This window comes from Anastrepha obliqua, chromosome 1 (genome assembly GCF_027943255.1).
Source record: "Anastrepha obliqua isolate idAnaObli1 chromosome 1, idAnaObli1_1.0, whole genome shotgun sequence".
In the NCBI taxonomy this organism is placed as follows: Eukaryota; Metazoa; Arthropoda; class Insecta; order Diptera; family Tephritidae; genus Anastrepha; species Anastrepha obliqua.
In genome coordinates, this window is record NC_072892.1 from 23,271,031 (window position 1) to 23,289,780 (window position 18,750).

Genomic DNA, 18,750 nt, shown 5'->3' on the forward strand with positions numbered 1-18,750 from the left:
AAATTTTAGGAAGCTACCTGAAAGTTCAAGTTGTTGGCAATGGAAATATGTTAAAATCCCGTCCAAAATCCAAAAGGCCAACGGAGGGTTAAAAGTTTAGAAAAATTCCAAAGATCTTCATTTAAATTTTCAACTTTTTAGTCTGAATTTTTAGAAAGGTTTCAAGTATGCAATTTTATGTACTTTATATAAACAAGGTGTGGTATTGGACAGCTTAAGAGGAAAACTAGTTATCTTTTATTTTGCACAAAATCTTATGAAACTTTACATATTTTTTAAACAATATTACAATAACTTATTATTAAGGGCGATCAATTTAGAGGCATCGGATTTTAAAATGAAGTAAAACAACGAAAATTCAAGACATTTATTTTTTAAGGATAATCCCTTTCAAATGTTAGCCGCAACTGCGCCGTAATTCGGCAATCCGTAAACATGAATTTTGAGTGACTCGCTGAAGGTCTTCGGTCGGTATCTCGTGCATAACTGTAGTAATGTTGGCTTCCAATGCCTCAATCAAAGCTGGTTTATCCACAAAGCATTTAGACTTTACATACCCCCAAATAAATAAAAGTGCAAAGGTGCGATATCACACGATCTTGGTGGACAATCCACTGGTCTGAGAAGAGAGATAAATTGATCACCGAAACGGCGTTCTTCATTCACTTTTACATTGGCGCCAGCCTCATCGTTAAAGAAATATAAGCCGATCATTGGATGGGTTGAATGGCTTCGGCCAGTTCTTGAATGGCTTCGGGTTTCTCTGTAGGCCTCGTCACTGAACGGTTATGTACACCTTAAGTTGGCCTGAGCGCGCGATGAACACTTTTCACATAGCGTAGATTTTCGTAATACAATTTTACGAATTGAAAACGTTGTTGAGACGTAAATCTTTCTATGATGAAATGTCAATGAATACGTGATCTGTCAAAAAACCCCTTTTGAAAAAAGTACCTCCAACCCGATCACCCCTTTAATAAATATCTATAAAATCATGCAATAAAATTTCTATTAGCTGTTATAAGATCCTCGATCCGGGTCCGGAAACGAATGCATGCCCGAATCAAATACTCCCTATTCATTTTCACCATAACGGTATTAATTGCAGCGCACAGTGCGGCCGATTCACGAAAAGCTGGCCAAAACTCAAAAAATTAAGTAATTGATTCAAAATTTCTTACTCGGCGGTTGTCGGGGTCGCTGATTACGAATTTGATCTTAAAATTTTGAAAATCCACCCCCTTCCACCCCTATTGGCCACCCCCTCACGTGAAATAGCGTATATTCAAGAACATAATCAAGATGCATGTAAATTTATATGTTTTCGGGGTCGCAAGGTAGCAAGTGGAATCTTGTTTTATTCAGTGAATCTTGTTTTATTCAGTCACCATTACTTTTTTGAGTAACCTTTAATAGGTTTCAAAGTAGCATATGACGGCGTTGTATTACTATACAGTTTGAAAACTCAAATTTTATAAAAAAAATTGCAAAAAATGTATCTACGTATTGCTGCAGCTAAAAATTTTGTGTCGAGGTATTGATATGTACTAAAGATTTCTCGTATTTTACTAACCTTCCGAAGATGATTCCATTTGGTTTTGTTCAATTTACTCCATTACAAAATCTTTCAAATGTGTACAACTTTCACTATTCATCGACAGTAATACGATGCTGAAACGAAGGCCACGTTGCGACTGAAAATACAGAGGATACTTAGGGTACAGGACGTTGCTATGAACGGTTTTCACTACTCAAGGCATTACTGTAGCCAACCCAAAGACAAAAAAACTCTATCTAGAAACTTTTTTTTCGACTTTTGGTCAGCTTTTTGGGAATCGCCCGCACTGTGCAGCGTAGAGAAAAGAAATGGTGTTATGAGGATGCTTATTGATTTCACGCTCAACTACGCCTTATACGTAGTACTTATGATTCAGAGGCTTAAGGTCTGGAGAGTTAGGTGGTCATAAGTTCGGTGTTATGTGGTCATTTCAGCCATCCAATTTGTGTCGCCAATGCTTTGTGTGAAGGAGCAGAGTCTTGCTGAAAGATGTATGAGCTGTCACCGCTTACACTATCACTCCGGGGTTTCACTACTGAGATCTAGACCCTCGATATTCATTCATTGGAAATCCTTGAGCAAAGAAGTGAGGCGACATGGCATGTCCTTTATTGCTCACAACACTTAAAAGAATAGCAAAGCCTGGAAACTTAGTGGGCATGACAAGAGGAACCTTTGTAGGATTGCAACATAGCCATCTGTCAATTTGATCATTTCTGCGGTTCCAAAACCTAAAGGTATTTTTTTCGACAGAAAATGGCCATGAATCTCAGGCACTTCAGGGTATTTAATTTTGTTAAGAAGGCGTTTTGAACGGATAACTCGCTGTTCTCGTGCTTGCTTCCTCATACACTGTCTTCTGCGCATAACGTAGGATTTACACTGGAGATCTTCATGGACAACTCAACGAATAAGATGCCAGAAACATTAAGCTTCCTCGCAAGAGTCCTCATTGATCTTGAAGGCTCCCGTCAATGATCGCTTGCACTTGCTAAATAAATTCTGCGGATCAATGTCAGGGCCTTCCTCATGTTTTTACGTTTCACAATAAAAAAAAGGGAAAAAGAAAAATAAGGGCTTCGAAAGCCACATATGTATATGCACGTTCTCAAATACCGTATACACCCTGTATACATATATATATATATATATATAATTGACACTCACACCCTTTTTGGATATTTGGCGGAGCTCCTCCTTCTGTTTATGGTGTGCGTCTTGATGTTGTTCCACAAATGGAGGAACCTACAGTTTTAAACCGACTCAAAAAGGTAAATGATTTTCATGAGGAGATTTTTCAGATTTATTAGAAATTCACTCGGAGTAGGTTCGCCATTGCAGTTGTATAGCCCATTAGTTTTTGGTAGAAAAAGTACAAATTTGAAAAGGCTAAAAAATCAGTTCAATTAAAAAAATTTTTTTTCTGACGCCTTTTTTCACTTTAGGTTAGGTTAGGTTAACGCGGCTGGCATTAGGCCACGCGTAGACCTTTAGGCCCTTAGCGATATTAGATAGAGACTAACCTCTACTTAGATTCAAAATAGACATCACGTAGGAAGTCAACGCTTTTGGCAAGTCTAAACAGCGTTGGAGGAACTATTTTTGAAGTATCTATCCTCCAGACCCGCAAACTTTGTAAAAAAAAAATAATTCCACTTCTTGTAAATTGTCCTAGTTATATGAAGACATCGCAAGAGACGTCATCAAACAAAAAATAAACAAAAAAATGTTTAAATCAACGCGAGCTTACATTTTGTTATAGCAAAATTCAATGGGCCATGAAACTAAATAAAAGGTTTTCCAATAAATTATATAAAAGGCTTTCGAGAGATGATTAACGATTTTTTATGGCCGGAATTGGATGGTATTGATCTGGACTATGTTTGCTTTCAACAAGACACCATTGGTATTTTAGGGGAAAAGTTTCCAGGCCGTGTTATCTCTCGAAGAGGTGATCACAATTGGCCACCGAGATCTTGTGATTTAACACCTTGTGACTTTTTTCTTTGGGGCCAGGTGAAAGAGAAGGTCTACGCCAACAGGCCAGGGTGGATTCAAGACCTCAAAGATGGAATTCCTGAGGCTATCGAAGACATAGGGCAGCCACTTTGCACTTCGGTTATGGAAAATTTCATGAAAACGATATTGTTCTGTAAGCGTGGTCGTGGTGGTCATTTGCCTGATGTTATTTTCCACTATTAACGGCACACCTTCTTCTTTATAATTAAATAAACATCCGATCATTTATATTAAAAACTAGCATTTTTCTTTGAATATCAAAATAACACCTCTGTTTGGAAACCCCTATACTTGAAAATTTTCTAAAAGTTCAGATTAAAAATTTTAAAGTTTACATGAAGTCCCATATTGTTGAATTATTCTAATTCTTGTGTAAAGTTTGAAAGTTTGATTTATATGGTATTGGTTAAAGAATGGAAAACATTTTAAAAAAAGTCACGCAAAATTTTAACTCGAAAAACATTGTAATATTAAAATGTCATCATGCACTCAGTTACGATCGCCATCAATATATATATACATACATATAATAAATGTCCATCTTTTACAGACCTGCTCGTACGGCCTCCACAATTCCTACTCTGTCATGCAACTGATGTCTATTTGGGGTCCGCTGATCTATGCCGGTTGCTTCGCTGCTACACTCAGTACGGCACTCACTAACATACTTTCAGTGCCGCGTCTTGTACAAGCCTTGGGCATTGATCGCATTTACCCAGGTTTGATTTTCTTCTCCAAGCCATATGGCAAGCACGGCGAACCCTATCGCGGCTACGTGCTTACCTTCATCATATCGGCCGGGTTCTTACTGATTGGTGAACTGAATGTCATTGCACCACTGATTTCCAACTTCTATTTGGCTTCGTATGCCTTAATCAACTTCTGTACATTCCATGCGTCATTCGTTAAACCACTCGGCTGGCGTCCAACTTTTAAGGTGAGTTAAGACAAACGTCGCCAAAAATAGCAATTATTTAATCCATACATGTACGTGAGGTTTAACCGGAATTTCAATTGCCATTTTTCAGTACTACAATACATGGCTAAGTTTATTCGGTTTCATACTATGTATCTCCATTATGTTCCTGATCGATTGGAGATCTTCGCTCATCACATTGGTCATAATATTTGCTCTCTATCTGATCGTTATGTATCGAAAGCCAGAAGCTAATTGGGGCTCCTCGACACAGGAGCAACAGTATAAGGCCACACTCACCGCAGTGCATCGCCTTCAAAATGTTTCTGATCACGTCAAAAACTACCATCCACAAATACTGGTGCTCAGTGGTGATCCAAGCAGTCGTCCGCCTCTAATCGATTTCGGCAACATGCTAACTAGACATAATTCCCTAATGTTTATCGGCAATGTTGTACCGGTAAGTTTATTAGAATTTAATTCCCAACACATTCGAGCATCTCTTGTAACTTTTAGCTTTGATTTTAGATGAGCATGGGATACAAAAATCGTTTAAGTATTATAAAGGACGGCCAGAAGTATTTGGATGCACGCAAAATTAAGGCTTTCTACAATGTCATCGACGGTTTGTCGATGGAGGAGGGTGTTAATGCGCTAATTAAGTCGACTGGCTTCGGCAAATTAACCCCAAACATCGTGTTGATGGGCTACAAAACGGATTGGGCGCAATGCCGCCGACAATGTGTGGAGAGCTACTTTAACATTCTGTAGTAAGTATTTTAAAGAGTTCGCCTTTGTATAAGCAATTTTGCTCAAAATTCAATTGTCTTTTTAGCAACGCCTTTTCACAACGAATGGGCGTGGTCATACTACGTCTTCCGAATGGATTAGAATTTTCCGAACTCAATCCAGAAATTCCGAACAATGGCCGTCATGTACACAATGCTAACGAATTAGGTTACACGAATGCGCTGATACCAAGCGCAAATGCAGCTTCGGAGTTACTGCATGTTGACTCAAATTTAAACCTGGCTGGCATTGATAGCAACAATTCATCGTTTGCAGTATCTCAGACGTCATCGATGCCCAATATGACGAGTTCTCGCAAGTATACAGTAAGCCAGGGTGATGGTATAAAATACTTAACGAAAGGTGGATCGGAAGTGCCTAAGGATGTGCTCGATGCAGTGACGGTATTCCTACGCAAGCAACCGAAGGGAAGCATCGACGTTTTCTGGCTTTACGATGATGGCGGTAAGCGGAAATCGATCGCATAAACTGTGATGTCGTGGGGATAATTTTTTTTTCTTTTTATTTCTCTTTATTTCTCGTTTAAAGGTTTGACCATGTTGCTGCCCTATATACTTTCGTTGCGCTCAAATTACCAAAATTGCAAGCTGCGAGTATTTGCTTTGAGCCATGGCAAAGATGAGGAAATGGAGGAGAAAAAGTGAGTATCGCTATGTGGCATTATAACTCTTACACCCATATTCATGTTGGTTTACATACCTCTCTGCAGCATGGCGAATTTGTTAAAGAAATTCCGCATCAAATTTTCCGAGCTAATAATGCTCAAGGGTCTATCGACGAAACCGCGCATGGACACGCTGCTTAAACATAGACAACTCATACAAAGCTATTGTCACAATTCCACCAATGAGATGCGCTATCTTGAAGAGGAGCTACACTCATTGGAAGAGAAAACACACCGACAGCTGCGCATACACGAGCTAGTAGTGGAACACTCGTCTAAGGCGACGCTCGTTGTTATGTCCCTGCCAATGCCACGAAGAGTATGTTTAAACAGAAACTTCATATTTAGCTTTTGCAACATTTTTCTCTCTTTATTTTTTGTACAGGAAGCGATATCGGCCGCGCTGTATATGTCTTGGCTGGAGATGCTTACCGCCGATATTAATTGCCCTGTGGTGCTGGCGCGTGGCAATCAAACGCCAGTTTTAACCTTCTACTCGTAGTTGTAGTTGCGGTGCCTCACAACCACCAATGCACTTATTACTACAAACGTACATGCATACATATGTATAAGTATATGAATATTTGAATTTCTTGCTTGTAGTATTATTAGTTTGTAATTTAAGTTCAGCCAATTGAAAAAAGTAAAAGATAATAAAAACATGAAAAGGTTGCAATGCCAACAATAAAATACGTAAATTCCTTTAATTAGTCATCGCTTTATGCATTCACGTGTTCGAAGGTTCAATTGGTAGTGTTACACTTTGAAGTTTTGAAGTTAACTTATTGTTGAATTATAGGATATTTTAAGGCTAATAAATAGAGGATATATGACATTAATACAATGTGTAATAAAGAGCATTAAACGGCATAGAACTTTTTTATTTTCCTCAATCTCTTTCATTTAACGTTTTTCTCTTTCCTACAGATGATTCCTGAGTCTAGTAGTAGGCTCGACGTGGATTGTTCTGTAGATAAATTATACAAAATAAATAAATAATTCAGCACATTGCAAAATTTAATTCTTACCAGTGGATTCGGCCGAAATCGATAGGCCAGCATCATACGTTTACGGTAGGCGTCGTATTCATTGTCGCATTCCTCTGGTGAAGCGGCACTTGCCACACCCAAACCCTGGTTACCGTCCCGCTGTGGAGCTCTATAAAATTAATGTAATACACTGGAGCTTCATTGGGTTTTTTTTTAATAGTTATAAATTCTATTAATTGCCTATGCTTAGAACCTGTACAAGGTCAGGTTGCTTTATATAGCAGGCAATTTTTAAAATGCTTGCCATTTAATTGGTATCATCACCAGGCACTGCATAATGGGAACACTTGGGAAACGTAATGTCTTCTATCGCAGCTACAGAAACGAGGAGAAGTGAGGAGCGTTGAACATTTTCGCTGCCATTGCCCCGCTCTTGCCAGGACGCGTCATCGCTCTTACTTCTTTGGATGTCTGGCAGGCTTAGAATCCGCAGCCATTCAAGATATTTCATCCTTTATTAGAGCGACAAACTGGTTTCACTCCTGTACACCACAATGCAGAGAGACAACGACCATAATCTAACCTAACCTAACCTAACCTAACCTAGTATAGGAGGTGTCACGCGCTTTTAATATAGTTTAGGTTCTCAAAAGCCCACAGGGAACATACAACCGAACATCCAGTGCTTTTTTAAATTTCTTGTATTAGTTACGCTCTTTAACGGTAGGACTCGGGTTCGTAGCCCACTGTAAACATAAAGACCAAGTGATAGAAAAGATTTTTTTTTTCTAAAACGGTCGTCCTTCGGGAAGCAATAATGAACTTACTCCGAGTGCATTTCTGCTATGAAAAAACTTCGTATAAAAAACCATCTGCCGTTCGAAGGCGGCATAAAACTGTGAAACAACTGTGCGCCATTGATGCACATCACAAATCAGATGAGGAACTCGTCCAACCTTCTAGCAAAGGATGTAAGCGCCAAATATATAAGCGACCTATACAAGTGAGGTACGGTGTACTAGACAGAGCTAGTTTACTGTGGCGTGAGCCCTTGATCGGGAAAACTCCGAGTTATTCCGGTAACGTAGAAGCAGCTGCCATGAACAAAACAAAACTGCAACTACTGGACCGGACAGTATACAAACAGACATTAAACTACGTTCATCGGGAGACCTTTACCACTTTCTTAAACTCCCAACTCTCGAACGCCATTATCGGAGTCCAACCACCGCCTATTGTAGACGAAGAGCTTCCGTTGCCCCTCGGGACCCGCCTAAATTTGGCCCAATTATGTTCTGCGTATTGTGGTAGATTAAAGTCCTACTTATCCAGAATCGACCTCGACGATCGGTGACTACACTGCACTGGCAGGGTTTAGTAAACTAGTACAACAACAACAACCTATATAAGTATAATACAGTAGCAAAATCGACCAATCTCTCAACTCGACATTTCGTTTAATCACTTTGCTATCTAATCGAATATTATGACTAAATTTTTTTTACTTACTTATTGACTGGATCCACAATACCGCCGCCATCTGTACCCAAACCTTGTCCCTCCTTCCAACCTAGCTTTTGCAACATTTGAAAACCGATATTGTCCTCCTTCAGTTTGTACTCCTTATAGTCACTTAAATCGGGTTGCCGATTATTCTTCTTTGCCTCGTATTGTTCCATGAATTTCTTTAGCTCTTCCGGTGGCAAAAAGTCACCAATATGATGTTTACCCTCACTCTGTTTTGTCAATGCGGTGGCCCAGAGTTTAGTTGCTTCCATTTCAGCGCAACGCAATTTATGCTCCCAAGTGCCACCGTCAACATCTTCATCCGAATCGTATTCGTATTTGAATTTGCCACTGCGCGCGAGTCGATCAATTTCTTGTCGCTTTCGCATCATATCCTGGTAGAGCAAATTCACTTTGTAGTGCTCCTCGCATTTCTTCCAATCCTCCTCGCTTAAGTTCGTGGAACCATAGTTGAGACGGGCATATTGCAACAAAGCTGGATCAGTACGCGTTATGGCCGTTAACATCGGTTTATTTTGATTGGCAAACGAGGTTGGCACATCTACAACAAGCACAAGTGTCAAATATGCTAGGAGGCAATTATTTGCTTGTTTGATTTAGCTTTACTTACTTGACAACGCGTTTGTTGTGGTCCCGGCACTAGTGGAGGCCTCAACCTTCTCACCCCAGCGACTTTTACGTTGCTTCTTGCGCTCCTGACGGCGTTGTTCCTCCAACTCCGCTTCGGCCTCCCGCTCCTGACGCTCTTCCTCGCTCAACTCGTTCCGACACTCAATACGGCGCTTCAAATTGTCGCGATTCCGATCCAACATGCCGCGCATATACTCATCGTCCGAGTCAACATCGCCGCTAATAGCCGACTCTGGATCATATTTGTCGGCACTGTCATGTTGGTTCACAAATTTTGGTGAAAACTGCTCACGCCGCTGTTGCAACTGCCGTTGCTGTTGGTGATAAAGATAACGCGATTCCTGCTGATGCTCATGTGGCCCACCACTTTCACTAGAATTCTCATCCATTTCTAGCGAATCGTGATTATCGGTGCGTGGCAGCGTCAGCTTTGCTCTTTGCTGGTGTTCTGAGGATTGTTGCTCGTGCTGCAATTGGCGGCGATGCTCATTCAGTTGTTGCCGGTAATTGTGGTACTGCTCGCAATTTTTTTCAAACAGAAACCTAAATTAAAATTTTAATAAAACCGGTAATAAAAGCAAACGTAAAGCGAAAAAGAAAATTTCTATTTTTATATATTAACGGCAGCGCTGGCGGTAACTCTTTATCAATTTATCCTGCGAATTTCGCTTAAATGTTATGTTCAATACGCTTTTGTTTGTTGCTTCTGTTTTTGGCGTGCACACAAAGTAGGCACATAATTATCAGTCGCAGTAAGTCCTAAGTGCAACATCGATAAATAGCTGACTTCTGCTGGAACCTTCTTGCCAATCGGTGGATCCGGTATTTTGGTATCGTTTCCATTCATTGTAGACGGTGTGGTAAAATTCGTTTTGCATTCGAAATGTACGCGTATTCATATCTCCTCTAATTTCAACCTGTCTAACTAATTTTCTTCTAACGATGTAAAAGCTTAAAAAAAAATATTGACAATGGCAGCAATCGTGATTGTGTTTGTTTTAGAAAACTGCTTAGAAACGCGTTTTAGTTATATAAGACAACGTATCCTTCCAGACAAAAATGAATCTACTTAAAAAGAGATAATAAAGGGTCTTTCAAAAGGCGCGCCTACATGTTGTTTTAAACTAAAACAAATATTGTAGAAATGTACAATATATCCTTTCAGTTTTTACTATTTAGGCCGAGCTGCTCCTCCTATTTGTGGTCTGCGTCTTGATGTTGTTCCACAAATGGAGGGGCCTACAGTTTCAAGCCAACTCCGAACGGCAGATATTTTTTATGAGAAGCTTTTTCATGGCAGAAATATACTCGGAGGTTTGCCATTGCCTGCTGAGGGGCGACCGCTATTAGCAAAAACTTATTAATTTTACTTCCATGGAGGAGATTCGAACCTACGCACTCCCGAATGGTACTCACGAACCAATCCATGGCAGCTATGGCGGCCGAATTCAAAATGCAGCTCTTAAAAAAAGTATGTATTATTATACTATGTAAAAAAATTACATCATTTAAATGTCCACCATCCACTGAACTGGGCCTTAAGCACTGCGATTGACTTGAGCGTAATAGAAAATGGTATTTGACTACTAACTGCAGGGTTTCCAAACCGCTCTGGCCAAAACTGAATCTTAAAAGGACAAAATGTCTTGGAATGCTTGGATTCAACAGAGCGATTACCAGCGTTCTCACAGGTGTTACAATGGGTCACTGCACTATTAGCACCCTAGCCAGTAGAAGGCGTGTATCTCACAATGACTTCTGCAGGAGTTATGGAGATGAAGAAGAAATTGAGTTGCTCTGTGAATGCCCCACACCTTAGAAGCCGTGCCAAATATCTTGGCGATTATTTTTTTGAAGACCTGGGAAATATGCAAAATGTCTCACTGGCGTGACTTGTTAAAAAGATCTAAGTGGTTTAAGCAACTTAGTTAGGGGAGGGAAATCAAATGCAGGTATCACAATGGACCTTAGGGCCACCGAGTGTCTTGTCTTAGACAAGCAACCTGGCTAACTTATCCTAACCTAACCTAACCTAATGCCCATCATGAGCAAGCCTGCAGGTAAAATCCGCCAGAATGCCTCATTGTTGAGTACGTGGATATTTCGAAGTTGAGAGTTGCTCAGCAACACTTTGCGTTGCAGCAGCAATAATCTCTACAGAACGTCTAGTTTTTGGTCTGCCAGCACTTTTTCTATCCTTGGCAGAACCAATTTCTGAATATTTTTTCACCAACCTTTGAACTTTCGACGATTATTTCCACCAAAAAAAATCAATAATTTTGCGTTAAGTTGTTCTCAAAGATCAACCATTTTCATAAGTTTCAAAATGTTTAATGCTTTGTTCTATCATGTAAAATTGCCCATCTGTCAATCTGAGAAATGTGAAAGATGACATAAAAAAGGTATCATCTAGGAATTATTCACTACTAACATCTAGGCGTCACTTTTGAAAGACCCTTCATAAAAGTCTCTTATGTATTTATAAGCTAGGCTTTAAAATTTGCTTTATTTTTTCTGTTCACTATTTGGATTAATTACTTTTAAGAAAAAAAAAACTTTAAAGTAAATCGAGGAACGCAAATTTAATGCATTTTTCTATTCACTATTTGGATTAATTACTTTTAGTTAAAAAAAAACACCTTTAAGGTAAATCGAGGAACGCAAATTTAATGCATTTTTCTATTCACTATTTGGATTAATTACTTTTAATTAAAAAAAAAACCAGCTTTAACGTAAATCGAGGAACGCATTCTAATGTATGTTAATTTGCCCTCTATGCTGCTAAGTGCCACAAATGCCATCAAGCAATCGTGTATCGATTATAAGCGCCATCCTAGTCTACACTACCATCCGAACTTGCAACTGCATACTTATACGAGTATATTACACTTTTAGTTAAAACAAACTAACAAGCAGCGATTAGAAACTTTTGGCCTCTTATGAAGCGTCTATTGTAGGTCATTGCTACACGTTTAGGTGTGTCGGTGTACTTGTAGTATATATGTCTAGGTCCCTTACTTATGTCAAGCTTTCTGTTCTATGTTATTCGTTTGCATAATTTTTCTTGTTTAGTTTTGTACCGCAAGCAGAAGAGAGAAAAGATACATAGTATGCATGTATGTATGTGCAAAACAACAAAATTTACCACATTGCCGGGTGCAATTCGTTTTTATGCGCACGTATTTTATCTTCATAACCATCACCATTTTCGGCAACCAAATCGATTAAGTGTTCAACAGTTGTTGGTAATTGTACGCGCGAGCAACTGTTGTCATTGTTGTCTGAAAAAACTACATAAAATCCTTTAAAATCAAGCTTAGGGTAGAAGTACCAAAAAATTTATGTATGTTCAGGAAGACAGGGCCAAAAAATACTCGTACAATGTTACAATGTATGTTTCTATGTGTGAATCAAACGAGATTATGGCAAATGATAGATAATTGTAAATTAGCTCAAGCGAATGAAAAAATAGCTTAAATATGTACAATTATGTACATTCGAGAAAGAAATGTGTTAAGCAAGCGGTAGCAAAACTGACTATAATCGATTTTCTAACAAATTTTAATGCGTGAAATAAAATTAAATCTCTTCCCGGAGGAGACTCTCATACATAAACCAATTGGCGCACTTTTTTGCCCAACTTTATCTTATATTTGCGCGCTAATACACACCTGACATTTGCGGCGGACTGTTTTGATTCTCAACGGGTTGTTGTTGTTGTTGTGGTGGTGGCGGTGGCGGCGGTGCTTGATTTTGTTGATGTTGTGGATTATTTGTAGAAAGTTGCTGTTGTGGATTATTTGAAGAAAATTGCTGTGGATGCTGCAGCTGTGGTAGTGGCTGACTTTGCAATTGTTGCAACTGTTGAGGAATTTGTGGTGGAGGTGGTGGAGGGGTTATGTGTTCACCCATTGAGTTTTGCAGTTGCGGCAGTTGTTGATGTGATGGAATATGTAGCATTTGATCAGATTGTTGTTGTTGTTGTTGTTGTGGCTGTTGCTGTGGTTGCGGTGATTGTTGTGTTTGTAATGCTTGCTGATGTGGCTGCTGCACACCGAGGGGCTGCTGTACACCGTGTGGCTGCTGTACACCGAGTGGCTGCTGTACACCGTGCGGCATTTGAATCGCCTCAACATTCATTTGTGGATTAGGAATGGCGTTCAAATCGAATTCCTTCGGTGCCGGTATGGTATTCAACTGCAAAGGCTCTGGTGCCGGTATCATATATAGTGGCCCTAAAGCCAAGGTCATGGGTAATTGGGGTGGTGGAGGTGGTGGTGGTGCTGCAGCAAAAAATGCTGCAGGCATGTGGTGTGGTGGTGGCACCGGTGGCGGTTGTGGTGGATGATTATATAGGAATTGTGGTTGTGCTGATGGTGGTAAAAGGTTTGCCGGCGGAGGTGGTTGTTGCATTGATGGTTGGGGCTGTGGTTGCATACTTGGAATTGTTTGTTGCAGTGGTGGCATAGAACGCACGTGCTGTTGCTGCGGCGGTAGTTGGTGTTGGTGTTGGTGCTGATGCTGATGCTGATGCTGCATTGGAGGTTGCGACATTGGCGGCATGACAGATTGTGGCAATGGCTGCTGTATGTCTGATTGTGGCATAGATTGGTGCTGCGATGGCGTTATTGGATTTGACGCAATTGAAACCTGGCATTGAGTGGGTTGTACAGACATTTCCAATGGTTTATTTGTGTCTGACGTAACTGGTTCGCTAACCTGAGCCACAGCCATCTGCTCTGATGTTGTGGCGTCGACGCTGCCTTCGGGGCTAAAATATAAAATTTGTAACTAAAATTGTAACTTTGCACATTTATATTTATGACACTCACGCAGCTATAATTTGTGGCGGCTTTGGTTCATGTTTTTCCAATATTTTCTTGAAATTCTCCAAAAATGAACCATCATTGCAAAATGAGTTAACCACTTTTGGTGGTGGTTGCTCAGCATTCGGCACTTGCGACTGTAAACGTTTAAAACCAAATGAAATTTTGCCAGTTTTCCCCGTGAAGCTATTGAATGATTTTCCAGTTACAGCTGTTGAATCGGTCGGTTCTTCTTTCTTGCTTTTTACCGCATTGTCGGTACTATTAAGAAATAAAAAAAATAAATTAAACGAACATATGGGGCAACGTAAATATTATAAAGTAAACCTTTTTTCAATTGAGATGGGTGGTGTCTCCTTTGTCGTAATTAAAGCTGAAGAAGTATCTTCCAAAGGTGTAGCATCATCATTTTTAGTGTCTTTACTTGCTTCATTCAGCCCTTCCGCGCTGGAAGAACCACCGTCAGTGTCGGCTTTCAATTTAGCAGCTAAACTTTGGGCTGCAGCAACGGCTTTGGCCAATTGAGCTGTTCTTTGCTTTTCCAAAATCTCTTGTCGCTTCTTTGCTATTATCTCCTCTTGCTTCGACATTTGAGCAAAGCGATCGATGCGTGCATTGTTGCGCTGCGCCATCGTCGGAACTTTTCAATTTATTGCCCCGCTTGCTTTATATTCCCCTATCAACTGACATACACACAATATTGTAACATGAACTTTATCTACTTGCTTTTAATATTATATTTTACTATATATATAATATTTTCAGTATATATTTGCAAGAACGTTCGTATGCCTTTTCTGTGTTATATATGTACATACATGGAAGCACTTTAGATACGCAACTGCATGCTTACATAAAACCTTTACCACAAAATTTAGCTGTATAAAAAATATTCTTCAACGAAGTCCAGCGTATTTTTATGAAGGTGATTGCAATTTAATATTTTAAACCCCTTTTCTTAACAATTTTCCACAACTCATTTAGATTTTCAGAACTATGAACTAAAATTCACTTTTTCTCTCTCTCTTTTAATGGTAATCTAGAGAAAGATTGAACAGAAGTACTAAATGACATTTCATATGAAATTCATGCATTAACCCTACGAAGTTTTTCCCGTTATACTATACTCTAAAGACCGGTATTAGGCTATATTCACACGTTTGAAGTTTTCGGGAAACAAATTTTTCATATTCTTATAACAAGGACAAATTTATTGTTACTATAAGAAGAGGAAGTTACAAACGTGAAGCATAAAAATAAGCGAATATTAATTGTCACCACTATTTTTGAGCAGATATTAATTAGAGAACAACTCAACTATAAATAATATATGAACGAAGTGCATAACTTTTTATAATTTTGTAAGAATTGCAATTATAAAATTATCTTCATAAAGTCAGATCCTTTGATTGCACAGATAATTTAAAACAATGCCCGACATATCTGCGCAAGAGAATGAAAGTTTCATAAAGCTCCCCGACCCCCGGACCTTTAATTTTGAGTACAACTGCCTTCGGTAGTGAGAGGACATCGAATAAAACCTATTAATACAATTAATCCAATTACTTCAACTTAGTTTTATTCATTACTAAATTTCATTCATTATTAATTATTCGCTAGTAAGTGATTTTATGCACCTACAAATGGATCCTGACGAGTAATTTTTGTCCGAATTAATGAATATTATTCCAAAAGCTTACCTATTTTCATTCACGTGTGTTTGTGAGCATAATATATATAAATGGTTGAGTGCCACGTCCTTTATGGGACTTGTTGATGTTATCCTACAAATGGATATCCCTACAGCTTCCTCCGAATAGTTGATGGTCTTCATGAAAAGATATTTAATCCCTTGCCGAGGGTGACCGCTACTAGAAAAAATGTTCCACCATTTTATAATATGAACACATTCGGTGCGTCGCCCGACTATAGCATTTTATTTGCGTTATCTCTTTTCTTGCCATCGACAGTTTGACAGATAATTAGACAGCTATAGCCTGCGACTTGAGACTTCAATTTGGTCAAAGTCGTTAACCGCTCGAATTGTGAAAACGGTAAAAATTGCCCTCCATACAAGACAACAATTATCAAATCATTTAAAATATGATTTATAAATCGATTGAATCAATAAAACTTTTTAAATATATATTTTCAAAAACAAAATCTAAACACTTTCAACTGTCAAATACTAATTATGCAGGTAAGTTGCGGCCGCCGTAGCCGAATGGGTTGGTGCGTGATTACCATTCGGAATTCAGAGAGAACGTAAGTTTAAATCTCGGTGAAACACCAAAATTAGGAAAAGTTCTTTTTCTAATAGCGATCACCCCTCGGCAAGCAATGGCAAACCTCCGAGTGTACGTATTTCTGCCATGAAAAAGCTCCTCATAAAAAAAATTGTCTGCCGTTCGGAGTCGGCTTGAAACTGTAAGTCCCTCCATTTGTGGAACAAGCTCAGCCAAACACCTAAAAAGGGTGTACGCGCCAATTATATATAGGTATATATATAAAGCTTAATTGCCTCACCTAATTGGTCTGTTTGAATATATGCTAACCCTCAAGTTTGTTTGGCGTACGGGAGTTTTTCTTTTAATTTTTATATAAATCTACAATCTAAAAAGAGAATGGGCATAATTAAAACTCATTTGATTTTCTTTTTTTTCTTTATTATAACTTTCAATATTTTAAATTCGACGAGTATATAGGACATTAAGCATATACATATAAATTCAACAAGAAAATAACAAAAGTAGTAATAATCACACTTATCTATTTAGACTAATAGCAAATAGTTTTTGGTAAGCCCACGAATTATACATCTGAGTTAGTAAAAGTTTCACTGTTAACTTAATTTTCTATTCTTAATCAAAAACATGTCATTCTTCGAAAAAGGTACTACACCTATTAGTATTATCGCGTTCAATTAATTTGTGGCAGTGTATGAATCAACAAAAAATAGGATATATTGAACAATGTCGATGCGCATGATATACATAAGTGATTTACTATCACTGTAAAAACCTACAGGTTATTGACGTCATTTCTAGTTACCACGTCTTAGATGGCACTTCCACTTTGTTACTTACTACGGTCAGGTGGTCTGAGCATTGAGTACCCTTTAAGATCAAACTGATTTTTTATTACTTGTGAGTCAATCACATTTTTAACTTTTAAATTAATATTATTATAATGAAGTATAATAGTATTATAATGAAATAAGCAGTTATATGCTTAAGATATAAATTTATATAAGTTTACTTGTCATGATCGAACTCAGTACTAATTTGTTTAGTGTTGCTTCTCGAAGACCTTTTAACACTTCTGATCTATCACTACAAATTCTGCTAGTTTTCATATTTCATTTGTTACTATTAATTAAATAGATTAGACTATCAAAACTTACATTGGAGATTAAGTAGATTTTAAATGCACTTAAATACAGGTAATTTAAAAACGTTTTTAAAGAAGCACGAATATTATACGGTATACGATAATAGCTTTTGCACTATTTAATTGAATTTAGGTACGATTAATCCTTGGAGCATATCAAAACTATTACCATCCGGTTGAACGGTTTCTATTGTGCCGTCAATGGTTCGAACCCTTAAATAGCCAACATCATCAATACCAATAACAGTCGCCTCCTCCTTTTTTCCATACTTGTCGCATATCTTGACTTTCTGCAAACTAATTACAAAAGAAAGTTGTGTTAGATGTTAACATACATACATATATTTTCCCAAATGAAGCTTACTCGTGCATCCACTGCGTATAGTATTGCTCATAAAAATAATCAAAGTTGCCTGATTTCACCTTCTCCAGAAGTCTCTCAATCTCATTAAATGTCATTGCAACATATTCCTCATATTTTAGCAATGGTAAATTCGCGCGATTTGCAGTATTATATTCTTGAATCATGTCGTTAATGCATGTCGTTGGTTTTTTGTTATCCAAATTCATTGCGCATCCAAGGTTTGCAATGATTTTAGAACCGAATATTGTTGTTTTCACAATAAGACCACCAATTTTTTGTACTCCATTTGCATAAATGTCATTAGGCCATTTTAAACGGATGTTAAGGTCCTAAAACGTAAGAAATAAATATATCAATTTTTTCTGTTTAATAACAATATTAAATATTTTTCATAATTAGATTTAAAGAACTTGAACATTTTATTTGAAATCATTTGCTTGGAGCCTTGTATTTTTTCTTATATTAAACTTAAAACATTTATATTGCATAACATAAATAAATTAGTTTAATACCATTTACTCTGAGAAAACAGATTTTTGGGTCACCTTCTAACTAGAAATTCTATGGTAAAAATTGACTTCGTCAAATTCCTATAGCACAGTAATTTATTGCCAAATCTTGACGATTCATTTGTTTCTTATTTAATATTAATGATTTTTTAAAGAAAATACAGTTTACTCTCCTACAAAAACCATTTAAATTAAAGTTTTAAACTTTGTATAAATTTAAAAAAATTCAACAAATTTTCATCCAAGTTTCACGCTTTTCAATCAGAATATTTAGCAAAATTCCTGGTATGCATTTTTATAGCGAATTAAATTTTGGTAAATTAAAGTGCACTTTCAAGTAGCTCAAAAATGGCGTTGATTTTTACCAATTTTTTTTATGGGGTTGGGTATTTTCTTCTTCATCTCTTGCGAGCATTTGTTATACTATGGAGAAAATGCTCAAAATCGCCAACAAACAAATTTTCAAAAATCAACGAGATTTTTCAACCATTTGAAATTTGCACTTTTTTATATTGAAAACTTTAAACTTTTGGTAAATTAAAGTTTAC

The 18,750-nt window shown here is 37.9% G+C and overlaps 3 protein-coding genes across 8 annotated transcripts in view; 1 reads left to right on the plus strand and 2 right to left on the minus strand.

Annotated features, from left to right (window-relative positions):
* LOC129236045 (bumetanide-sensitive sodium-(potassium)-chloride cotransporter) overlaps nucleotides 1–6,657 on the plus strand; it is a 51,852-nt gene extending 45,195 nt beyond the window's left edge. Inside the window, exons 6-12 of the mRNA XM_054870233.1 lie at nucleotides 4,128–4,514; nucleotides 4,606–4,953; nucleotides 5,022–5,263; nucleotides 5,329–5,747; nucleotides 5,832–5,943; nucleotides 6,013–6,286; nucleotides 6,353–6,657. Of these exons, the coding sequence (XP_054726208.1) occupies nucleotides 4,128–4,514; nucleotides 4,606–4,953; nucleotides 5,022–5,263; nucleotides 5,329–5,747; nucleotides 5,832–5,943; nucleotides 6,013–6,286; nucleotides 6,353–6,469 (1,899 nt within the window). The 3' untranslated portion in view covers nucleotides 6,470–6,657. The remainder of the gene's footprint in view (nucleotides 1–4,127; nucleotides 4,515–4,605; nucleotides 4,954–5,021; nucleotides 5,264–5,328; nucleotides 5,748–5,831; nucleotides 5,944–6,012; nucleotides 6,287–6,352) is intronic.
* An 8-nt stretch (nucleotides 6,658–6,665) lies between these two features.
* On the minus strand, nucleotides 6,666–14,983 carry LOC129236046 (SURP and G-patch domain-containing protein 1). Of its 5 annotated transcripts, none has more exons than XM_054870237.1 (9): nucleotides 14,806–14,983; nucleotides 14,267–14,622; nucleotides 13,946–14,200; nucleotides 12,785–13,884; nucleotides 12,259–12,403; nucleotides 9,094–9,656; nucleotides 8,466–9,024; nucleotides 6,996–7,125; nucleotides 6,666–6,934 (listed from the first exon to the last, which is right to left on the minus strand). In XM_054870237.1, exons 2-9 carry the CDS (start codon nucleotides 14,569–14,571, stop codon nucleotides 6,908–6,910), a joined length of 3,084 nt encoding a protein of 1,027 aa, XP_054726212.1. In that variant the 5' UTR covers nucleotides 14,572–14,622; nucleotides 14,806–14,983; the 3' UTR covers nucleotides 6,666–6,907. The 5 variants fall into 5 exon arrangements, with proteins under 5 accessions (XP_054726212.1, XP_054726211.1, XP_054726210.1 ...); XM_054870236.1 differs by having other exon boundaries at nucleotides 14,793–14,983; XM_054870235.1 differs by having other exon boundaries at nucleotides 14,758–14,983.
* Nucleotides 14,984–16,633: 1,650 nt separating this feature from the next.
* Nucleotides 16,634–18,750, minus strand: part of LOC129241539 (biotin--protein ligase) — a 32,624-nt gene continuing 30,507 nt past the window's right edge. Inside the window, exons 13-14 of one of the 2 annotated variants that reach the window (XM_054877935.1) lie at nucleotides 17,694–18,022; nucleotides 16,634–17,626 (exon numbers count right to left, since the gene is read on the minus strand). In XM_054877935.1, coding sequence (XP_054733910.1) covers nucleotides 17,449–17,626; nucleotides 17,694–18,022 — 507 coding nt within the window. In that variant the 3' untranslated portion in view covers nucleotides 16,634–17,448. Of the gene's footprint in view, nucleotides 17,627–17,693; nucleotides 18,023–18,750 lie in introns of those variants that run through there. The other variant, XR_008582144.1, reaches the window with a different exon arrangement.